We start from the raw sequence: 18,016 nt of genomic DNA, 5'->3' as shown, positions 1-18,016 counted from the left end.
AATGTCTTACAGGTTAGTGTTGCTTTCCTTTTAAACAACACATTGTAACAGAGTTACCAACGTCCCCCCCCGCCTAGGGACATTTTTCACAAAACATACTGCATGCAACTTCTGTTAGGTAATAGGGCAACATACAATACAACGTATTTAAATCATATATCATAGAAATATAATGAAATATTTTATCATATTAAAGTGAGGTAATTAATAAACAAATAAAATGCATGACATATGGTACTAAAAATTTTTGTTTTATAACTTACACACAAGAAAAAGTTAATACTACTAGCTGCATTACATATCAACCTAATGTGTTGCAACCAAAGTAATGCTACATTTAGCTATATAAATCATTAAGTTACAACCAGGTTTGCATTCTACAAGTCTACAATTGTTAATAGCTTTATATATATATATCAATACCAATCATTTTACTAAAACATAATTCCATTTTTAAAGTAGTGGGAAAAATGATATAAAAACACATGTACTGTACTTTATCATATAGGGAGGCATTTCAAGTACAAAAAAAGAAGAAAAAAAAAGTTAACTTGGGTGCCTGTGTCCCTGACCATTGTACATAACACAAGGTCTTGAAATGTTGAATATATATGCCAAGATATTTAGATATAAACCTATGCATAAAAAAGTTACAGACCAGACCCAATATAATCCAAAAATCTCCAAAGGTGACCTTGACCTTGGAGCTATGGGTCTGGGTCTTACACAAGATACATCAACTCATTATGGTGAACATTTGTGTCAAGTAATTGTAAAATCCCTTGATGGATGGCAGAGTTATGGACCGGACACAAAACAGACCCTGTTAACCTTTAACCTCTAAGTGTGACATTGACCTTGAAGGTAGGGGTCTGGGTCTTGCGCAACGTTTCATTATGGGGGAACATTTAGGCCAAGTAATTTGAAAATCACTTGATGAATGGCAGAATTATTAACCAGACACGAAACAGACCCTGTTAACCTTTGACCTCTAAGTGTGACATTGACCTTGGATCTAGGCAGGTCTTGTGCTTGACACGTCGTCTCATTATGGGAAACATTTATGCAAAGTTATTTCAAAATCCCTTCATGGATCGGACATGAAGTGTGACGAACGGAAGGACACAGCCTATTTCTATGTCCCCCTTTTTTTCTTCGAAAAAAGGCGGGGGACAATGAGAAAAATGAGCATAGAATTCATTATTTAATTTTGTTCTGTACAGTACATGATATATTTGGACTCTTACCATCCAAATTAAATTGGACTCACCTAACCTACCTGCTTGTCAAATGGGTACTCGTTCAAACATATCGACATATTGTACCGGGCAGTGTTTATGAACGTGTCACAACCAAACTCTAGTTTTACCGACATTGTTAGGTCCTTTCAGTCTTCCGTAAATGAACAGTTTGCTTGTCTTAGTAGTTTGGATGAGCGTCAATTAGCCCCAAGAAAGCTAATTCACCTTAAATTGGTGCATTACCAGTTCTATCAGCTCTACATATTTTGAGACGGATAAATTAGTTAAACACTTTCATTTAGAATAGGCTACATAAAGTCAAACCATTTTAAGAATAAAAGAGTTATCATGTGGAGATGGTCAGTATTATTAACAAGAAAAGAAACTTGTAAAACAAAAAGATGTTTATATGTTAAAACATACTCAATAATATACTCTCCTTTGAAAGAATCCTATGTATGGCTATGCTTAACCTTATCTTTTATTGCAGCCCGTTGAAAACATAACAAAGAATATAGCGAACACTTGTGAGTGATTTACTCAGCAATATTTACTTTTCTAATTCATTACATTAGTGTCTGGTAAATGAATTAAGTTACGACATGTTATTCCAGATTAGACTAATCAAGCAATAAAGGTGTACATATATAGCTTCTTTTCTGTCTTCATTACATCACAACACACTGTCTATAATGTTCATCATTCTGATGTTTTCTAATTATTCTGAAAGAAAGATGTATACTAGTTATGTAGAGAAATTGTCACATATTTATTATGTAAGACACTACACTTTGTATCTACACAAAAACGTTATATACCTCATAATACAGTAAACAAATTAAATATTCCCAAATACGTTATATACTACACAATACATTTAGCGAGTTACGTCTACTCGAAGAAGTTATATACTAAACAATACAATACGCTATTTATGTCTACTCGAAGACGTTATATAAACCACAATACAAGAAGAGATTTATATCTACTCGAAGACGTTATATACTAAACAGTAGATTAAATGATTTATATCTACTCAAACACTTTATAAAAAGCCATTTATATCCACTCAAAAAGGTTACTTATTAAACACTAGAATAAGCTATTTATATCTGCCCAAAGACCTTCATTATCTTAACGTGCTTTTGTCCGTTTTTAAAAGTTCATAAGGCAAAGTGACAGTGTAGAGAAAAATTTCATATATCAAATTAGTCCGTCTTCAAGTTTAGACCAACCCCAGGAAACCATGTACAAGTTACTACACATTCTGTAACCACGGTACAGCAATGTATCATATAAATGATATTTAAAGGCACCCATTATATTTTGCCAGAAATAGTGTATGGACATTATAAATAACGTCGGCATCTGACTACGAAAGCTCAAGCTATTGAAAGGGAGAATAAATCCGACCTAAAATGCTATATGAACTTCATGTCTAACTTAACGAAATTATATCAAACGTCACTACACGCGTATGACTTACTTTGTATTCATAGCAGCCGTACATTTCCACTCTGAAGTACGGTTTGTAACTTCTGTTCCATTGTAGTGGAAACATCCTCACATATCTTGTAGTAAGGACACTTGTCAGAGTTTGTGAGTATGTGCTGCTAGATGTGGCTCCACTAAGTCTCTATAAATAATATTTGCAGTGTGAAGTTTGTCTCACAAGTGTAACCTACTATTTATTGCCCAGATAGCGCGTGCACTTCTACGGGCGATAAAGTCAAATGTACACAAAAGCGGTTGGCCTTAAAAATCTCTTTTCTAATCTAGGATAACAAAGATTCCATGTCTGTACATTAAAAATGTTATTGTTTATAAAGATGCATTTTGTATATAGTTTAATAAAACCCATTTATTAGCGATTGATTAATAACACAGCCCAAAGATAGCAACGGCAAAAGAGTCGTCTTAGCTGGATATAAATATCAAATTTCCATTAGCTATGTCTATGTCTTTATCTTACGTTAGATGTCAGTTTCAACAATACGAAACAGATTTGGACCTGTTGATCGAAGTCGATGACCTTAGTTTCTAGGTTAACCATAGTGAAACGTTGATATGTTACCTGTGTTATGCCAGTATAGTCGGTATAATTAAAGAAATCATTCCCATCAAGACTGTATTGTAGGTAGAAATACTGTGTATAATAGTATCTGTTGTAATACTGTGTGTCCACACGGTAAATGTCTGTTGTGTTCTCTTCAATTATAATACAAAGGAGCATTACAACAACTTTATATATACATTCATAAATATCTAACAAAAATCCATTTAAGGAATTTTGCAAGGAACTGTTTTAACAGGGGTAGTGAACACATATCATGAAATATCAATTTAAGACGGAATGAGTTTGAAGATTCTATTTAGTATTCTTAACTAATACAATCATATTTATTACCATTTAAAATGCAGTTTCAACATATAGTATAGATACATTGCTGCCAGAAATATAGAAGGCAATTACATAAAACAAATTTTTACCAAAATCTATCTGTAAATATGACTGTTCGTTGACTCCAATAAATGCACTACCGCTTCCGAATCTGGCTTGTGTGGCCAAATTTGAAGAATAAAGGTTGAAGCCGGTCATCTGTGCGTCTTTCACGTAATTAAGACCCTGTTGTATGCCGAGCGGATTACTGCGACAGTCTGAGACATAGAAAATATATAGACTGATATACATATAGAAACATGTACACTGGTAGCTGCACCTTGTTACACTAATAATGTAGCCTCGGGCTTGCACATAAAATTCAGAAATGATGTTCTAGTGTGGCATTGAAGGTTGCATGTGCACATCTGCGGATATCTCTAAATAGGTTTTGTACTTTAAGCATGTGTAAATGTTGAGTGCTGCTCAACCCGAGGCTAGAGGGCGTGGCCGGTAGCATGCATTTCCACTACCGTCCATGAACAGGCTCAATCAAACCGAGCCTGCAACATTTTCGTTTTTGTTTTTTGAGCGACCTGTGGAGTTTCAACTTTTTCCATTTTAAAAGTTTTCCTAGAAAATTCACAATGATGTTTTAAAAGTCCTAGATAGGTCGACACGCTTCTACACACTTTCTAGACAAAAAAATCTGTGGGAAGCTACGCCCCTGAGATAGATTTATTTTCACTTTAAGTGGATTTTGATTTAATTTGCCGTTATATAATTATTTTCATTAATACAAATATAAAACAGTAAATCAAAATAGACCTTAGTCACCTAAATTACACGTGATTCCTCCGTATGGTCTGACACAGTCACACGTGAATGAGTCCATTTTGTCTGTGCATAGACCCTCGTGTTTACATGGGTTATTCAAACACTTATCATAACCTGAAAACAACAAAGTTACAAAATTAGTGAATACTCATGCTTATAATGCTTTTAGCAGGTCTTTTTAAAATACTTCATGACTTTTATGAAAAATAAAATGCATTAAGGGGACACTGACCTTACTCATTTATGTACATTTCCCCCAGTCAAAGAAAATCCAAATCTTATGAAAAATAGATCTTAGAAACTATTACGATGCTAACAGCTGTTACCGAAAAAATATAGTTGTATGAAACATATTGATAACTTTTAAAGTCCAAAAAATGTGTATTCAGTTTGAAAATCTTCATTCAAATAAAAAAGCGAGATTTGAAAATGAATTGTTACTACCCATAAATTTAAGAAGTGTACAGCTGCATTCGAATTATTTAAATTTGAAAACGTTAAATTGAAAGAGATGATATATCATACAAACACGTACTCTCTATGACCTGTGGGTCGGTGTACTCCTTAAAGACAATTAAAGCCTCAAGTATGGTATTAAAAAGTCAAACTTTATATATAGCAAAGCAGTAACCTAAGGAAGAAGTATCAATTACCGTGAACAACCATTCTGAACTTGTTGTCGGCGAATTTTCCGTGTGCGTCGGTAGCTCTTATTGTAAATGTGTATATAGCATCTGCGTCAGGAATTATGCCGGTAATGTTTCCAGTATTTTGGTTAAGGGATAACCCGGGAGGGAAATCTCCTGCTACCTTCTTGTACGCTATTGACATCCCCTCGGGATCCTATGACAAAATAAGAAAAATCCATGCATGGCATATGATGAATACTGTTTGTATTAAGTTAATATTTACTTATTTCCTTAACAACGCGTTAAACAAAAACTTGCAGACAATGTTACCATTTTATCATGTTTTATTGGAAGAAGTTACTTCCATTCAAGAAATCGTACTTAGGGAGTCCAATTGATTCATTTTATTATTTTAGATATAGGCTATAAATGCACTGTATGTTGTCATAAAGCTCGTCTATTCTAAAATGGTGTAACCGCCTGAAAATAACGCAGTCACATATACAGCATTCCACATGGAATAGGGCCACGTGTAAATGTATACACGTGCACCCGACTGAACACATGGATACAACAAAGACGTAACAAACAGACACAAACGTACATGCAGAATAACATTGCAGGGTACCGCCTCGGAACGATTAGTGACAAAACCACCACCGGTGAGTTTAAACCTGTTTATTGTCATAGTCTCATTGTGTTTTACTTACTACCGCCTTTAGTTGTATCTGCACTTTTTCTCCGGCTTTGAATTCTCCGAGGTACCCGTATGGAGTTATATCAGATACTGGCGCGCTGCGACCTTCCCATATAGGCGGCTTGCTCTCTATCATCTAGAAAAAAAGGTTTGGTAGTGCAGATTTGCATTTGTACGAAACACAGACTATCAGTTTACTAGAGAAACAATAAAATCTTCAATAAGTTGGGAAAAAAAAGCTTTTTCTTGCAAACCGGACTGGCAACACCCATACCAATAAAAGATGACTCTTTAGCTGATAATGACAATTAATCATTCGTGCACTGATTATACATTAATCATATAAAATTCGATTAAAATCAAATACCTGAAAAGTTACTCTTTGATCCTTATCGTATATTACTCGATTCAAAATAAAAGTACTACAAAGGTAATATTTCGTTTCATATTATTTTTCTATAATTTGTAAAATGCAAGAAAAATAATCTAACATTGGTTATAGGTTCCGCCAAAACAGTGACTCTCAATCTGCATCTACAGCCAGTGGCAGTTTATTATAATCTGTGTGAATTATTTTGAACAATGATGTTCATAGCGTTTCTCATCATCAATGTTCATTTCTGGATGACGACAATATAAATTGTTGTAAAAAGATACACCACGTGTACTTGCTGACTTAGGCTTAAATATATACCCCTCCCCCTCCCCAGTTTACCTGTATGATATAGAGGAGGTCCTCGCCATCTAGGTACACAGACCCATTGGTGCTCGTGAGAACCCGAACATCGCCATCATCACCTGACTAAGATATGTAAAACAATATATTATTTGATCAATGATTCATTATCTCAGATGCCGAAGGTTTTGTTCAGAAACAACGTATACCTTAATCAAACTGAATAAATAAATGATATGTTACTTTGAAGCATTTAATTTCTCTCTTTTGTTAGACTATAGAAAAGTAAATAAGTACAAAGTTTAATAAAATAAAGATATGTAAAGACAACTGTTAAAAAACTAGTTACTCATTTCGGTTTTGACTAGCATAATTCTAATAACCTTTATTGACTAGCCTCGTATGTTTGTTTCCGTTTTTTACTACGTACGAATTCGATCTTATTATCAGATATTTATACTGGATATATGAATGCAATGCTTTAGTACAATACTAATACCGTGAGACCAATGTAGCCGTCAAGTTCTGTTATCAGGGAAATACTTGGCTGATTAATCTTCAAAGGGCTGAAAATTAAAACAAAAACGCGTTTTTGATTTCCTATCATATCCAATGTCAAAGGGGTTTTCAAACCTTTTCCAAGAGGCTAAGAACTAAGCAATTTTATATATGATTAATAGTATTCGGAAAATTAACACATTTTCACACTGAGAAAATTATTTAGAAAAAGAAGCATTTTCTTACTCGTATGAGGATGACGATACACAGATTATCCCGTAAACCCAAAGCAATACCAACTTCACCAACGCCGCCATTTTCTCCAGTTATGACAGCCTCTTTCTGATTACTACATCCGGTTATTCAGTGTATTGGGGCCATCTCAAAACATATATATAGTCTAATAATATGCACGTTAATTTCACATTTTCATGATAGTTTTATTATAACACTGGAATGTATAAATATATAAGTAAAAGTAAAACAATGATGTTGGTGGGAAATTAAGTTATAATATCACTTTTTGAGACTGGTGTTTTCTTAATAAAGGTGCCGCTGAACCACCTTAAGCATCATATCCATTGACCAAATTCTTAAACCCTTATAAAGTTTCTCAGGTTACCATTTATCCTCTACTGAAATTAATCACTGAAGAAAGAAATAGAGTGACAGCGTTCCCATTATTTATAATTTATCAAATTTCATTTGACACAATTTAAGATTATTTCCACCCCGTGAAGATAAAATATAATACCCCCTGTTTAGTCGCCGATCAACAACACTGGTTGGCAAATATGCTTCTTTAACAAAATGTTGTAGCGTTTTTACACTATTTTATTTCTAAATAAGAAAGCTGTCCGCCATTTTGGAAAACAATCATGGCGTCGAAGATTTTCTTGATGACTTTGTGTTCGCTATTTCTGAAGTCAGATGCGAGGTAATTGTTTTTATTAAACGTAATTACTTTCAGTGTTAATCAGTTAACTGTGTCACATTTCGCTATTTTCATAAAGTACTCAATACCAAAATCAGAAAATTATCACCGAAGTAACTGAAATCCATTAAAAAGTAGAATTCTCATAAGTTTTCTTAAATATGTCAATATAATTTATGAGAAGTTTTCTCGAAGTTCCATAATTTCTTTTCAGCTTTTTCGAAGTTCGATACCCAAGTGTGGTGGTCTCTGCTGAAACAGGAGGAAATCTTACAATAGCGGTATGTTGAACATAAACTTAATGCTGCAAGGTCGCTGTTCTGTCGTGTTATAACATCTGCAGAATCCCGAGGGATCGGTTGGCACCCAAGCCCGATAGGGTGAGGGTATCAACGTATCCTGAGGGATTCTGCTGATGTTATGCGTAAACGCTATTCTAGCATAAAATGCGTCATAAGCTAAAAATAAACGTACCGTTTATCAACGTCATTCAATGTTCACGAAGTACACAGGAATGTCGGCAATGTTCTGTTGGCGTTGACGTCATTTCATTTTGAAATATCCGTTTTTGGGTCGTAATATGCTTACGCTTTGTCATGAATATATTAAAAGGTGTTTTGACAGTACGTGAGCGCGAGAATCTCTCTGTTTACACACGTTTTCTCTCATGTTAACACGCCTCCAAAAATTGACAAGAAAAACAGTTATATGCTGGAATACACATAGATGCATGTAGGTGTCTACGCTATAATATCTTCGGAATTTCTGTCGTAGATGAATAAAAATGCAGCCGCTTTCATGAAAATTTATAACAGTTTCTCATGCAAAGTACAATAATGTTATTGTATATGAATACATCGGATCCCATCGGGAACCTAATGTAATTTAAGTTTATTTATGCACTCTTCTATTTATATTAAATTTTAGTGAAATGAATATAAAAAGATGTCCCAGGTCATCATGATAATCAAACGATTTTTTATTGAAACCATACTGAAACTTTCCATTGATTGAAAAATATTTAAACTGAAGAACAGATGATTATCAAAGCATATTTAAGCCATGAAAGACGTTGTTAAAACGTCTAGACTCTGTGTAAGCGAAAAAGGGCTTGCGTACTCAAACATTCCAGTTCAGACAAACATAATAATCATACCGAAGAATATTCCTCCGGCCAATAATCGATAGCGGTCAGATTTTCTATATAGAAATAAGAAGGGCTTCGTCAAAGTAATGAGGTCTGATTGTCTGCGTGACATCGTTAAGTTCCCTAATCCGCAGACGAGTCAATAAATTGAACTATAAAGTGCGAAAATCAGCTATAATTACATAGATATTTATAATGCAACAGTAATTAAATAAAAAATGAAATATCTTTCTAAGGTGGAATGACTTGTTAAGATATGTTGTTTATTTTATATCGCGTTACACCGCCTCTATAATATTACTGATTATGCCGTTTTAATGATAATACGGGTTTATAGTAACGAAAGCCGGTTTTCTTCTTTTCGCTATAACTGTGTATTATTATACAGTTATTGACTTATGTTGAAGTCAATATGTGTTTTTACGGACCTATAAAACTGCGTCCTCGGTAAATATCATCTTTACAGGTCCGTAAAAACACATATTGACCGAAACATAAGTCTGTAATTGTTATATTATATGCCCTTCTCAAATGCACTCATTTGACTGGCCCATATTTCATATATATAGGAAAAAGTGATATCACAAGAAGAGTCATTATCACTTTTGCGGGTCAATATCGCTTTTTGCGGACCCACGCGTGCACCCATTTCGACCAATCAAATGAGCGCAATTGAGAAGGGTATATAATATTATATTTTATTGTCTACCTTATAATATATTAAATAAAATCCTGTTGATATTATTCAATTGTTAAAACAGCTCACGATACCTTTAACTCGTCATAATGTCATTTCATTGAAACATAACATGTGTTACAACATAAATATATGTATATTGATATTTTCAGGCAGGGCCAAATGGAGGAAATATCTACATGACGCCAGGGGACAGAGGAACGGTGTTCATTGGTCATACAGATATGTTAAAATTGTTCGAGGTCAGTATTTTACCTTCTTAATAATTACGCACAAGTTTACAGACAAATACCAGTTACCATGCGTTTTAAATATAATTCATTTATTATTGGTTAGCTAGATGATAACGATATGTTTTGTGTTCGTTTTTATATTCACAGATCGTGAACAGTCAGCCCCCTGTTTGGGGACAAAAAGCTCCATACGGACCTCTGGGAACCTTCCTTGGTGGGGATGTGGTATCGGTTCAACTGATGGCAATTGTAAGGCATTTACTTGGCACCCTCAGCTTCCTTTCTGTAACTTTAGAAACAGTCGGTACTTATGTTGTTAGGTCTTATCTTTTTCTCTGAACATCCCCTATACACCCTCTGTTTTTCTGGGCGACTTGTATTCGCCGGTGAAGAGTACTCATTGTGATAAAACAAAAATAAAAACTCGATGCGACTCAACGAATAAATAAACTGCACCAGGACTTTTCTCAAAAGTGTCATAAAAACACAGAGTACTATGGCCTTTATTTTCTGAGCAAAATGAATTTCATGAATCAAAGAAATTAAAAACGTGTACTTATTTGCTTGTTTTGACTACCATGATTAAGAGTAGAATGTGACATGTAAAGAGTTTTCATTCTGAATGACGAAAATAGGATATTCAATGAAAACCAGCAAGGAATTAGTATTTTCTCTCTTTCAAAACTGAATTGTAGGATCCCGAAGGCACACACCTCCGATATGAAAAGGTGTCTGGAGCTCTTCCTCCTGGCGTATACCTAGACAAGGCTACAGGGAAACTGAATGGTACAGCTCCTGATGTTGATGCAACATACGAGTTCGGCATCAGGGTGGTAGATGAACAAGGGAAATATGCCGACCAGACATTTACCATAGACACAAGAGGTATGTGTTAACCATAGTTCCTAGAATCAGGTAAGTCCTTTTTAGAGGGAAAACTTGATCGTTACTGTTCATATTTTACACTAAAATGAGAGCCGAGTTGAACCGTGCAAGTGATACAAAGGGTAAAAATTAGCAAATTGTATAAAAGATATGATCAGTATAATTACACAATATATTGTATAAGCAGAAATGATCTGTTTTCTCTTTTTTCGCCAACTTCTATTTGCGGAGACAAACATACACGAAAGTGTCACTTTTGTTATAAGTAATCTTAAATGTTTCAGAAATTGCGAATATACCAGCTTACGAGACAATCATCAATCTTTTAAATTAGCAAACTTTAACCTCTCATAAATATCTGATTTTACACTGCGGTGCAGTACTTAAAAATAGATTGTAATAACAGTTTTAATGAGTTTATTGTAATAAATATTAAGATCTATTAGACAGTCCCCTGGGCTCTTAGAACGCAACCAGAAAAATAAAAACAGAACCGGGTTGATTGTGTCTGTTCATGAGAGGCAATGAAATATGGAACACACTTGCACTGGCTTAAGTCTTTATCTTTATTAAGAATATGAAAAAACACTTCGTGTTAAAATATTGCAACAATTTTCTGATGTTTTTATACTGGTATGTATTAACTGATCATTTCCCTATAGAACGAGACCAGTGCAGATCTAATCCTTGCCTGAACGGTGGAACATGTACGGACGATTTTGGAACATACACTTGCAAATGTACTGAGAAATATGGCGGAAAAGTCTGCAATATTGGTAAGATTTTTCAATTATTCATTTATATATAACTTTTGCTCATTTTATAAATACACACACTGCTGAAAATTCGTATCATTTATTTATTCAGTTCATTTCAAAACATTTGCCATTACAATTTTATTATTGTTTATTGTATCTAAATGGATTGGACCTTTTTAATTCTGAATTGCAAGCAAATATATTTTATATTCTATTGTAGTTTAAGACAACGGTAAAAGCACTAAAATTATTTTATTCAGAAGGCGATGAAAATGCAAATAAATAGAGGGTATTACATATGTCTCTTTTCTTATTCAACGAGTTTAATAAATTCAATGCGGAAAGACAAAAATGTAATAGAATCTATTCTTTTTTATCACGTGTCAGTTTTTCATGCAGAAACAGCAAAAATGTCTTCGTTCTTTACCTATTGTTGACCCAGTCTATTCGACAAACGTCTCTTATATTTAAAAACGGCTACGTTAAATCTTTATTCTAACACGATCCGATTCATTTTCCTATTAAACAAAGAAGGCTGAAAACAGTGAATTATTATACAACAATGAATCATTTTTCTGACGTCACAATTATTACGTCATAGCGTCAAACGGCATAGCGGCGCGCTGGAAAAGAAACCAATTGAAAACGGGCAAATATTTAATGAGTGTCGTCAAGGATGTACTTTAAAATCCTTGGTAGCTTGTTAGAATCGAAATAATATACCTAGTATCTCGTATAGTGCTTTGCTCTTGAATAAAATCATTGTTTGTCGTTCAGATGCGTATTATTATATCACTCGGGCTGCGCCCTCGTGATATAATTCCTTCGCATCTGAACTCCAAACAATGATTTATTCAGCGACAAGTCACTAAATGAGACATATTATTTCTTAAATACATAAGTGTAATACCAAAATTATTTAACGGCTTTATTTCACTCCCACAACGCCAAACATGTGTGTAATTTCAGTATGCGCTAGTCAGGCAGTGGGCGTGGCTAACAGCGTTAAGAAAATTCCAGACGCGCAAATGGCAGGACATTACGCCTTTGGGAGCAGCGATCATAAGGCATACGAAGGACGCCTAGGTAGTTCAACAGGCTGGATAGGAATGGACAAGAACTCCTGGTTGCAGGTTTGTTGTTTAATGTATATCTGGAAAAATATATAGAATCTATTTTATCTTAATTTGAAAATTTACAAAAACGAGGACCAAGGCAATGTCATAATTTGCCTGTACAAATATTCCATTTACCTACATGTTGCTTCTTTATAAAGAAGAGGAGATTCACTGTTCCTCTATCTTGAACAAATTATGAAAAAAGAGAAAAACATAATTCATATATACAACTAAAACGTTTATGTGCAGTAGTCGAAGCTTTTGACCTTTCGGCCTTCAGCGGCGTTTATCTAACATTGTAACTAGAATATAATATGTTTTAGTTATAATGGAACACAGTCACGTTTCGATTACATGTAACACCGAGGGTTTCGTGTTACTTTATTCTCCTTATATCTAATAAAGAGGTCTTGCGAAAAAGGCTGTACATAAATACACAGTGAAGACATATTGCTCAACAAATAACAAATGCAGCTGAAACTCGACATGTCGAACTCGCATACCTCGAGAGCATTTTCAAGTCCCGTCCCGAAAATAAATGCACAAAATATCATTTTAAGTCGAGTTGCGGTTATCTCGAAGTAAAATGTGCGATCCCTTGGAATTCGAGTCGAGATACCGAGTTTCAACTGTATATCATCTAGAAATCTATCTACCTACTTATCACGGTGTCTTGAAGTTTTCGTCGTGGAAGAAAACTATATTTGCGTCTAGAGTTTCTAAATTAGTGGTAGGATTTTCTGACTGATTTGTTTTTTGCAGTGTTGCGTTAAGCAGACGAAATGTTCGGTTGAACCCGTTTATTAAAAGTTGTAATTAGATTCTGGGCACTTATATCTATCTCCTGAAAAAAAAACACATTGTACTCTCTCAATATTTTGTTGTATCACATAAATATACTGTCGTCTGCAGCTTGACTAAATTAATGTCTGGCTTTTATAGCTGATTTATTTTGTGAGTGTAGGATTAAGCTGACTAAAGACTTAAATGTCCAGTTGATTTGACTTCTGTCACGTGTCTGATTGGCACTTATATCTGTATAATGTCAAAGAAGTACTTTTGTGATACGCCTCCAATTCTAATAGTGTCTAATAGTTGGCAGAAAAAGGCTCCGCCGGACTAGTCACTGCAAGTAGAACATTAAAACGTCACTTTTCTCATCTTGAATATATTATTAAGGAGGTATTGCAAACATTACAGTGTTTCAGTTGCTCTGGTTTTGTTTTATGTTGAGCATTTTCGAGGTATGTCTGTTTCTGTTAAACAGGTTGACCTTGGAAACGTGAGGAATGTACAAGCTGTAGCAACTCAAGGGTACTCTGCAACTTATACCCTCTCTACATACCATCTTGACTGCAGTGTAGATGGTAACAGGTTTACCCATGTTTCACAGGTTAACGGGACAGCAGAGGTTCGTTTAAAATCTAATTGCATGCAAGTTGTTTGTCGTGTATAAGTAGACATTTGAAATATCACAACATACTTCATTTACTTTTTTTTGAAAAGGTAATATGAGTAACTTACTTCTAGTGGTGTGCAAAATTGTCCAATTAAAAACAATATGAAATACACAAATTAAGTACCCTTAGTAGTGCAATTTTCAGTGTCTCAACAGTACCTTTAGAAGACCATACTAAAATGTATTTGCGGTATCTAGGTCATGGATTTTAAAACTCCAAAGGTGTGTTCTTGTACAGGGAGACTACTTTGAACGAATGACGTGAAAATTATCTTGATCTGATCGAAAATTTAGGCAAACGAAGATCAATGACAGAATTCATTGAATATTTCTCGTATATCTACAAAGGTTTGGGGACACATAAGTAGTTTCTAATATATTTGAAATAAATTTTAAGAAAAAGATTCAAGTCTCAAATTAAACTTTTGAAAATTATAGGATGACAGTTATGTTTAATTTGCTATATGTATATGATCTTAATTCACACGTGACACAAGAAAGTAAAGGAAACTTTAAATAAACAAATAAAATGCATCAAAATATTTATACATCAAATATACATCAATATCTAGAACATATACCGATCCTCGAGTTCTTAATTTTCTGAACTTTAGTTAAAATAATGAAAAAAATAGGGGTCTGATATGATAACTAGTCAGCTAAACACCAGTGGATAAACGCATTGTTTATGCATATAAGGGGTATATTTAATAGTTCATAAAACGTGTCTTGATATTGCTGTCATTCCAGCCAGGCCAAAATAACTCAATACAATTTTGCTTTACGAAAATATCTCCTGATTGAAACTTTGACTGACACACACTAACACTCTGAGATAAAGACTTAACAACTGGTTGATGTCGCCTGAAATTTACTCTGGAATTACTAATCTTCCATAAAGAAACGTGAAACAACTAAGGCTAAACCATCATTAGCAACAAAACAGCCCTACTTTAAAGATGAACAGAAGCACCTGCCCTGCGTATTGCTTAACATAATTTTATAAAAGTATATTGAGATGGAGGAGAATGAACAAACAATTTTCAACTTTCACATATTGCAAAACGTGGTTTAACATGCAAATTCAATGTTCACGTTACAAGTCGTGGCTGAGCGTGCGAAGTTCAACTTTGTCGTAGTAAAACGTGGATGAACATGCAAATTTCAGTTTTCATGTTACAAGTCGTGGCTGAGCGTGAAAAGTTCAACTTTGGCATAACAAAACATGAATGAACATGCAAATTTCAACTTTTGCATTGCAAAACGTGGCTGAGTAACATGAAGAATGATGTGGAGACCACTTTGTTAAATGTACAGAATTACTTGTTAAATGCGTTCAACAAGATACCGAGAATATAGAACAACTTGTTAACCGTTCGAAACTTACGAGACGGAAGGGACGATATTTTATGTAAAGATTTTGTCTTTAGTTGCCAACAGAAGTATCTGCCTTGCATAAATTGGACAACTTATTTTCAGCCGAACCTGCTGCCGTTGTCATGTTGACTATCCAGTATTCCTTTAAGGCAGATACTGCTGGAAATTTACTAATTTAAGTAAGCACCAAATTCTTAAAATTGTTCTAGATGTCAGTCGAAACCGGAAGTCCAATCAGGGCTGCTGCAGTGCAACTTGATAACCAATGCGCCACTGACCATCAACATGTCATTTATAGCATGTCATACATACTGAGCATGTTATAACTATGGGTAAATTCCTAAAGGATGCAGTTAGATAAGACATTCTATACTAAGATTTATATTCGAAAAACGTACATATTACAACGTCTACAGGCAATAATAAAGAAAGCACTAAAGCACTAGAGGTATCATTATGTGTTTCAATGCCATTGTAACTGGAAATCATGTTGCGACATTTTATAGACTCCCCTGTAACATTGAAACTATGTAAAGCATTACTTTTGTTTACCAATTACCAAACTGAAATTACACGACGTCTGAATACATGAAATTTAATACCTGATCTTACCTGATAAATAGTGGTTAACATTATATACGTGTTTTTGACTCTTCATGTTTGTGAAAGACTATCAGGATAAAACGAATATAACATAAGTGGTTTTCATGTAAAAGAGTCATTACAGTAGAATGTAGACCGTGGGATAATTTATTCTTTTAGGACAGGTTGTCTTTTTAAACAGACGGTGCAAGTCCCAGTTGTCAATATGACAGTATTACATTTTGTTACAATAAAATTAAGTACAATTCTGTTTTCCCAAAAGTATCATGTTTATGCTGAATCTGAATTATGGTCTATTGTCAGACAATTTTCGACCGATTTTAAATGTTAAAACAATTAAACAAACTTCGTTCTGATAGATCATATAGATAAAGCAAATACATGTAGTACGAACGTACTCGCTGTTTGAAGCATGAACAAACTATGAATGAAACCTTTTCTAGGCTAGCATGCATCAGGTTTTAACTAAATTTCATATGTTACATTTCTTCGAACTTTGTAGAAGTATCTTCGTAAAAGTTCTACGTTCACTAGGAATAAAATATTCATAACTCATACGAGTAAGTAAGGTACTGATACAACATTATATGAATAGGATGGAAATATAGCATAACCTTAGGACGGCCAGCACATATTTATGCAATCTCGCCAGGCATATGTATGTTTTTGAGAACACAGAAAATGACGTCACTCGACCTTCAGCTATTTCCGGAAGTAAATAAAATGAAAGTAGAAATGCTAAACTTGAAAACGAAAGCCGCATTTTGATTCGTAGATAGTCAGGGGTCACGCGCAGGGGTCACCCCGTCTAAATGTATGCACGTGGACTTGCAGACCTAGACATTTCAGAAATATTTTCAAAATAAGTTTCGTGTAATAAATGTTGTTTCTACGGAAGCGTGAAAGGGCCATCAGACGCTAATACGTTTTAGTACGTTAAGGTTGCGGAAAGGATATAAGATTTAAAGGTACTCTGTTACAAATAACAATACTCTTCTTAGCCCCATGCGCAATAATAAAATTCTGATTCTGATATAATATTTCACTCTCTAAAATATAATATAATGTCAAAAGACAGATAAATTTCAAACAGATGGTTGTCAAAAGAAAAAAATCAAGACAGACATCAACTTGCATATCTTCAAATTATAATCCTACTCAAAGTGTCCAAAAAAGTATCCGCGATGTAATCGCCATATCTGGATTTTGAAGACTTTATAATTATATTTTAACCATTTTTTTTATATTTTCAGTTGTTTACTGGAAGTGGCAAATCGTACACTACTTCAACCAAGCAAGTACTAGCTGTACCACAGACGTGTCGATATGTCAGATTCATACCTAACACCTGGACCGGCACTCATCCAGGATTTAGGGTGGAAATATATGCCTGTGAACTGTAGTAGGGATACTTTTCTGCCGACCAGATGATGTTAAATAGTGCAGAGCATTTTATGTCAAGACATATGTTACTTAAAATAGGAATGAGTTCATGTAAAAGGTCTGATATCAAATAAATTTAAAAATTTGTAACATTATGATGAGAGAGGAACGTAAATTCTATAATTATCTGTTCTGTGCTGTATAATAAAAGAATGAAACAGAATATTTCTTAAATGTATTTATGTCATTGAGCAGTAAGGAAACACGAGTCTTGTCTTTTGCCTAGTTTGGTTGAAATCGACATTGGTAGCTTTGAAATGACGTGTCATGTCAGTCATATATATCTTTTTACTTAACTCGGTTTTGTCCATATCGACAAAGAAGAAATTACAGTAAGTCGGTGTATAGACTTGCAGTTAAACAGTGCCACCCTTCAGATTTGGAGTTTTGCATTATATCCAGTT

General features: G+C 34.3%; 2 protein-coding genes across 2 annotated transcripts; one reads left to right on the top strand and one right to left on the bottom strand.

Moving 5' to 3' along the window:
* Positions 1-1,760: 1,760 nt before the first annotated feature.
* Positions 1,761-7,340, bottom strand: LOC123555431 (uncharacterized). Its single transcript, XM_053548298.1, has 10 exons — positions 7,205-7,340; positions 6,960-7,026; positions 6,500-6,586; positions 5,798-5,920; positions 5,112-5,301; positions 4,459-4,572; positions 3,732-3,899; positions 3,316-3,449; positions 2,728-2,877; positions 1,761-1,964 (listed from the first exon to the last, which is right to left on the bottom strand). The coding sequence occupies exons 1-10, from the start codon at positions 7,273-7,275 to the stop codon at positions 1,956-1,958; spliced, it is 1,113 nt and encodes a 370-aa protein (XP_053404273.1). The 5' UTR covers positions 7,276-7,340; the 3' UTR covers positions 1,761-1,955.
* A 383-nt stretch (positions 7,341-7,723) lies between these two features.
* Positions 7,724-17,779, top strand: LOC123555433 (EGF-like repeat and discoidin I-like domain-containing protein 3). The gene is made up of 9 exons (XM_045346056.2): positions 7,724-7,895; positions 8,107-8,173; positions 9,889-9,978; positions 10,117-10,218; positions 10,665-10,854; positions 11,517-11,630; positions 12,582-12,745; positions 13,998-14,141; positions 17,423-17,779. Exons 1-9 carry the CDS (start codon positions 7,837-7,839, stop codon positions 17,570-17,572), a joined length of 1,080 nt encoding a protein of 359 aa, XP_045201991.1. The 5' UTR covers positions 7,724-7,836; the 3' UTR covers positions 17,573-17,779.
* The last annotated feature ends 237 nt before the right edge of the window (positions 17,780-18,016 follow it).

The sequence above is a fragment of the Mercenaria mercenaria genome, chromosome 7, assembly GCF_021730395.1.
Source record: "Mercenaria mercenaria strain notata chromosome 7, MADL_Memer_1, whole genome shotgun sequence".
In the NCBI taxonomy this organism is placed as follows: domain Eukaryota; kingdom Metazoa; phylum Mollusca; class Bivalvia; order Venerida; family Veneridae; genus Mercenaria; species Mercenaria mercenaria.
This window is presented reverse-complemented; position numbering and strand designations above follow the sequence as displayed.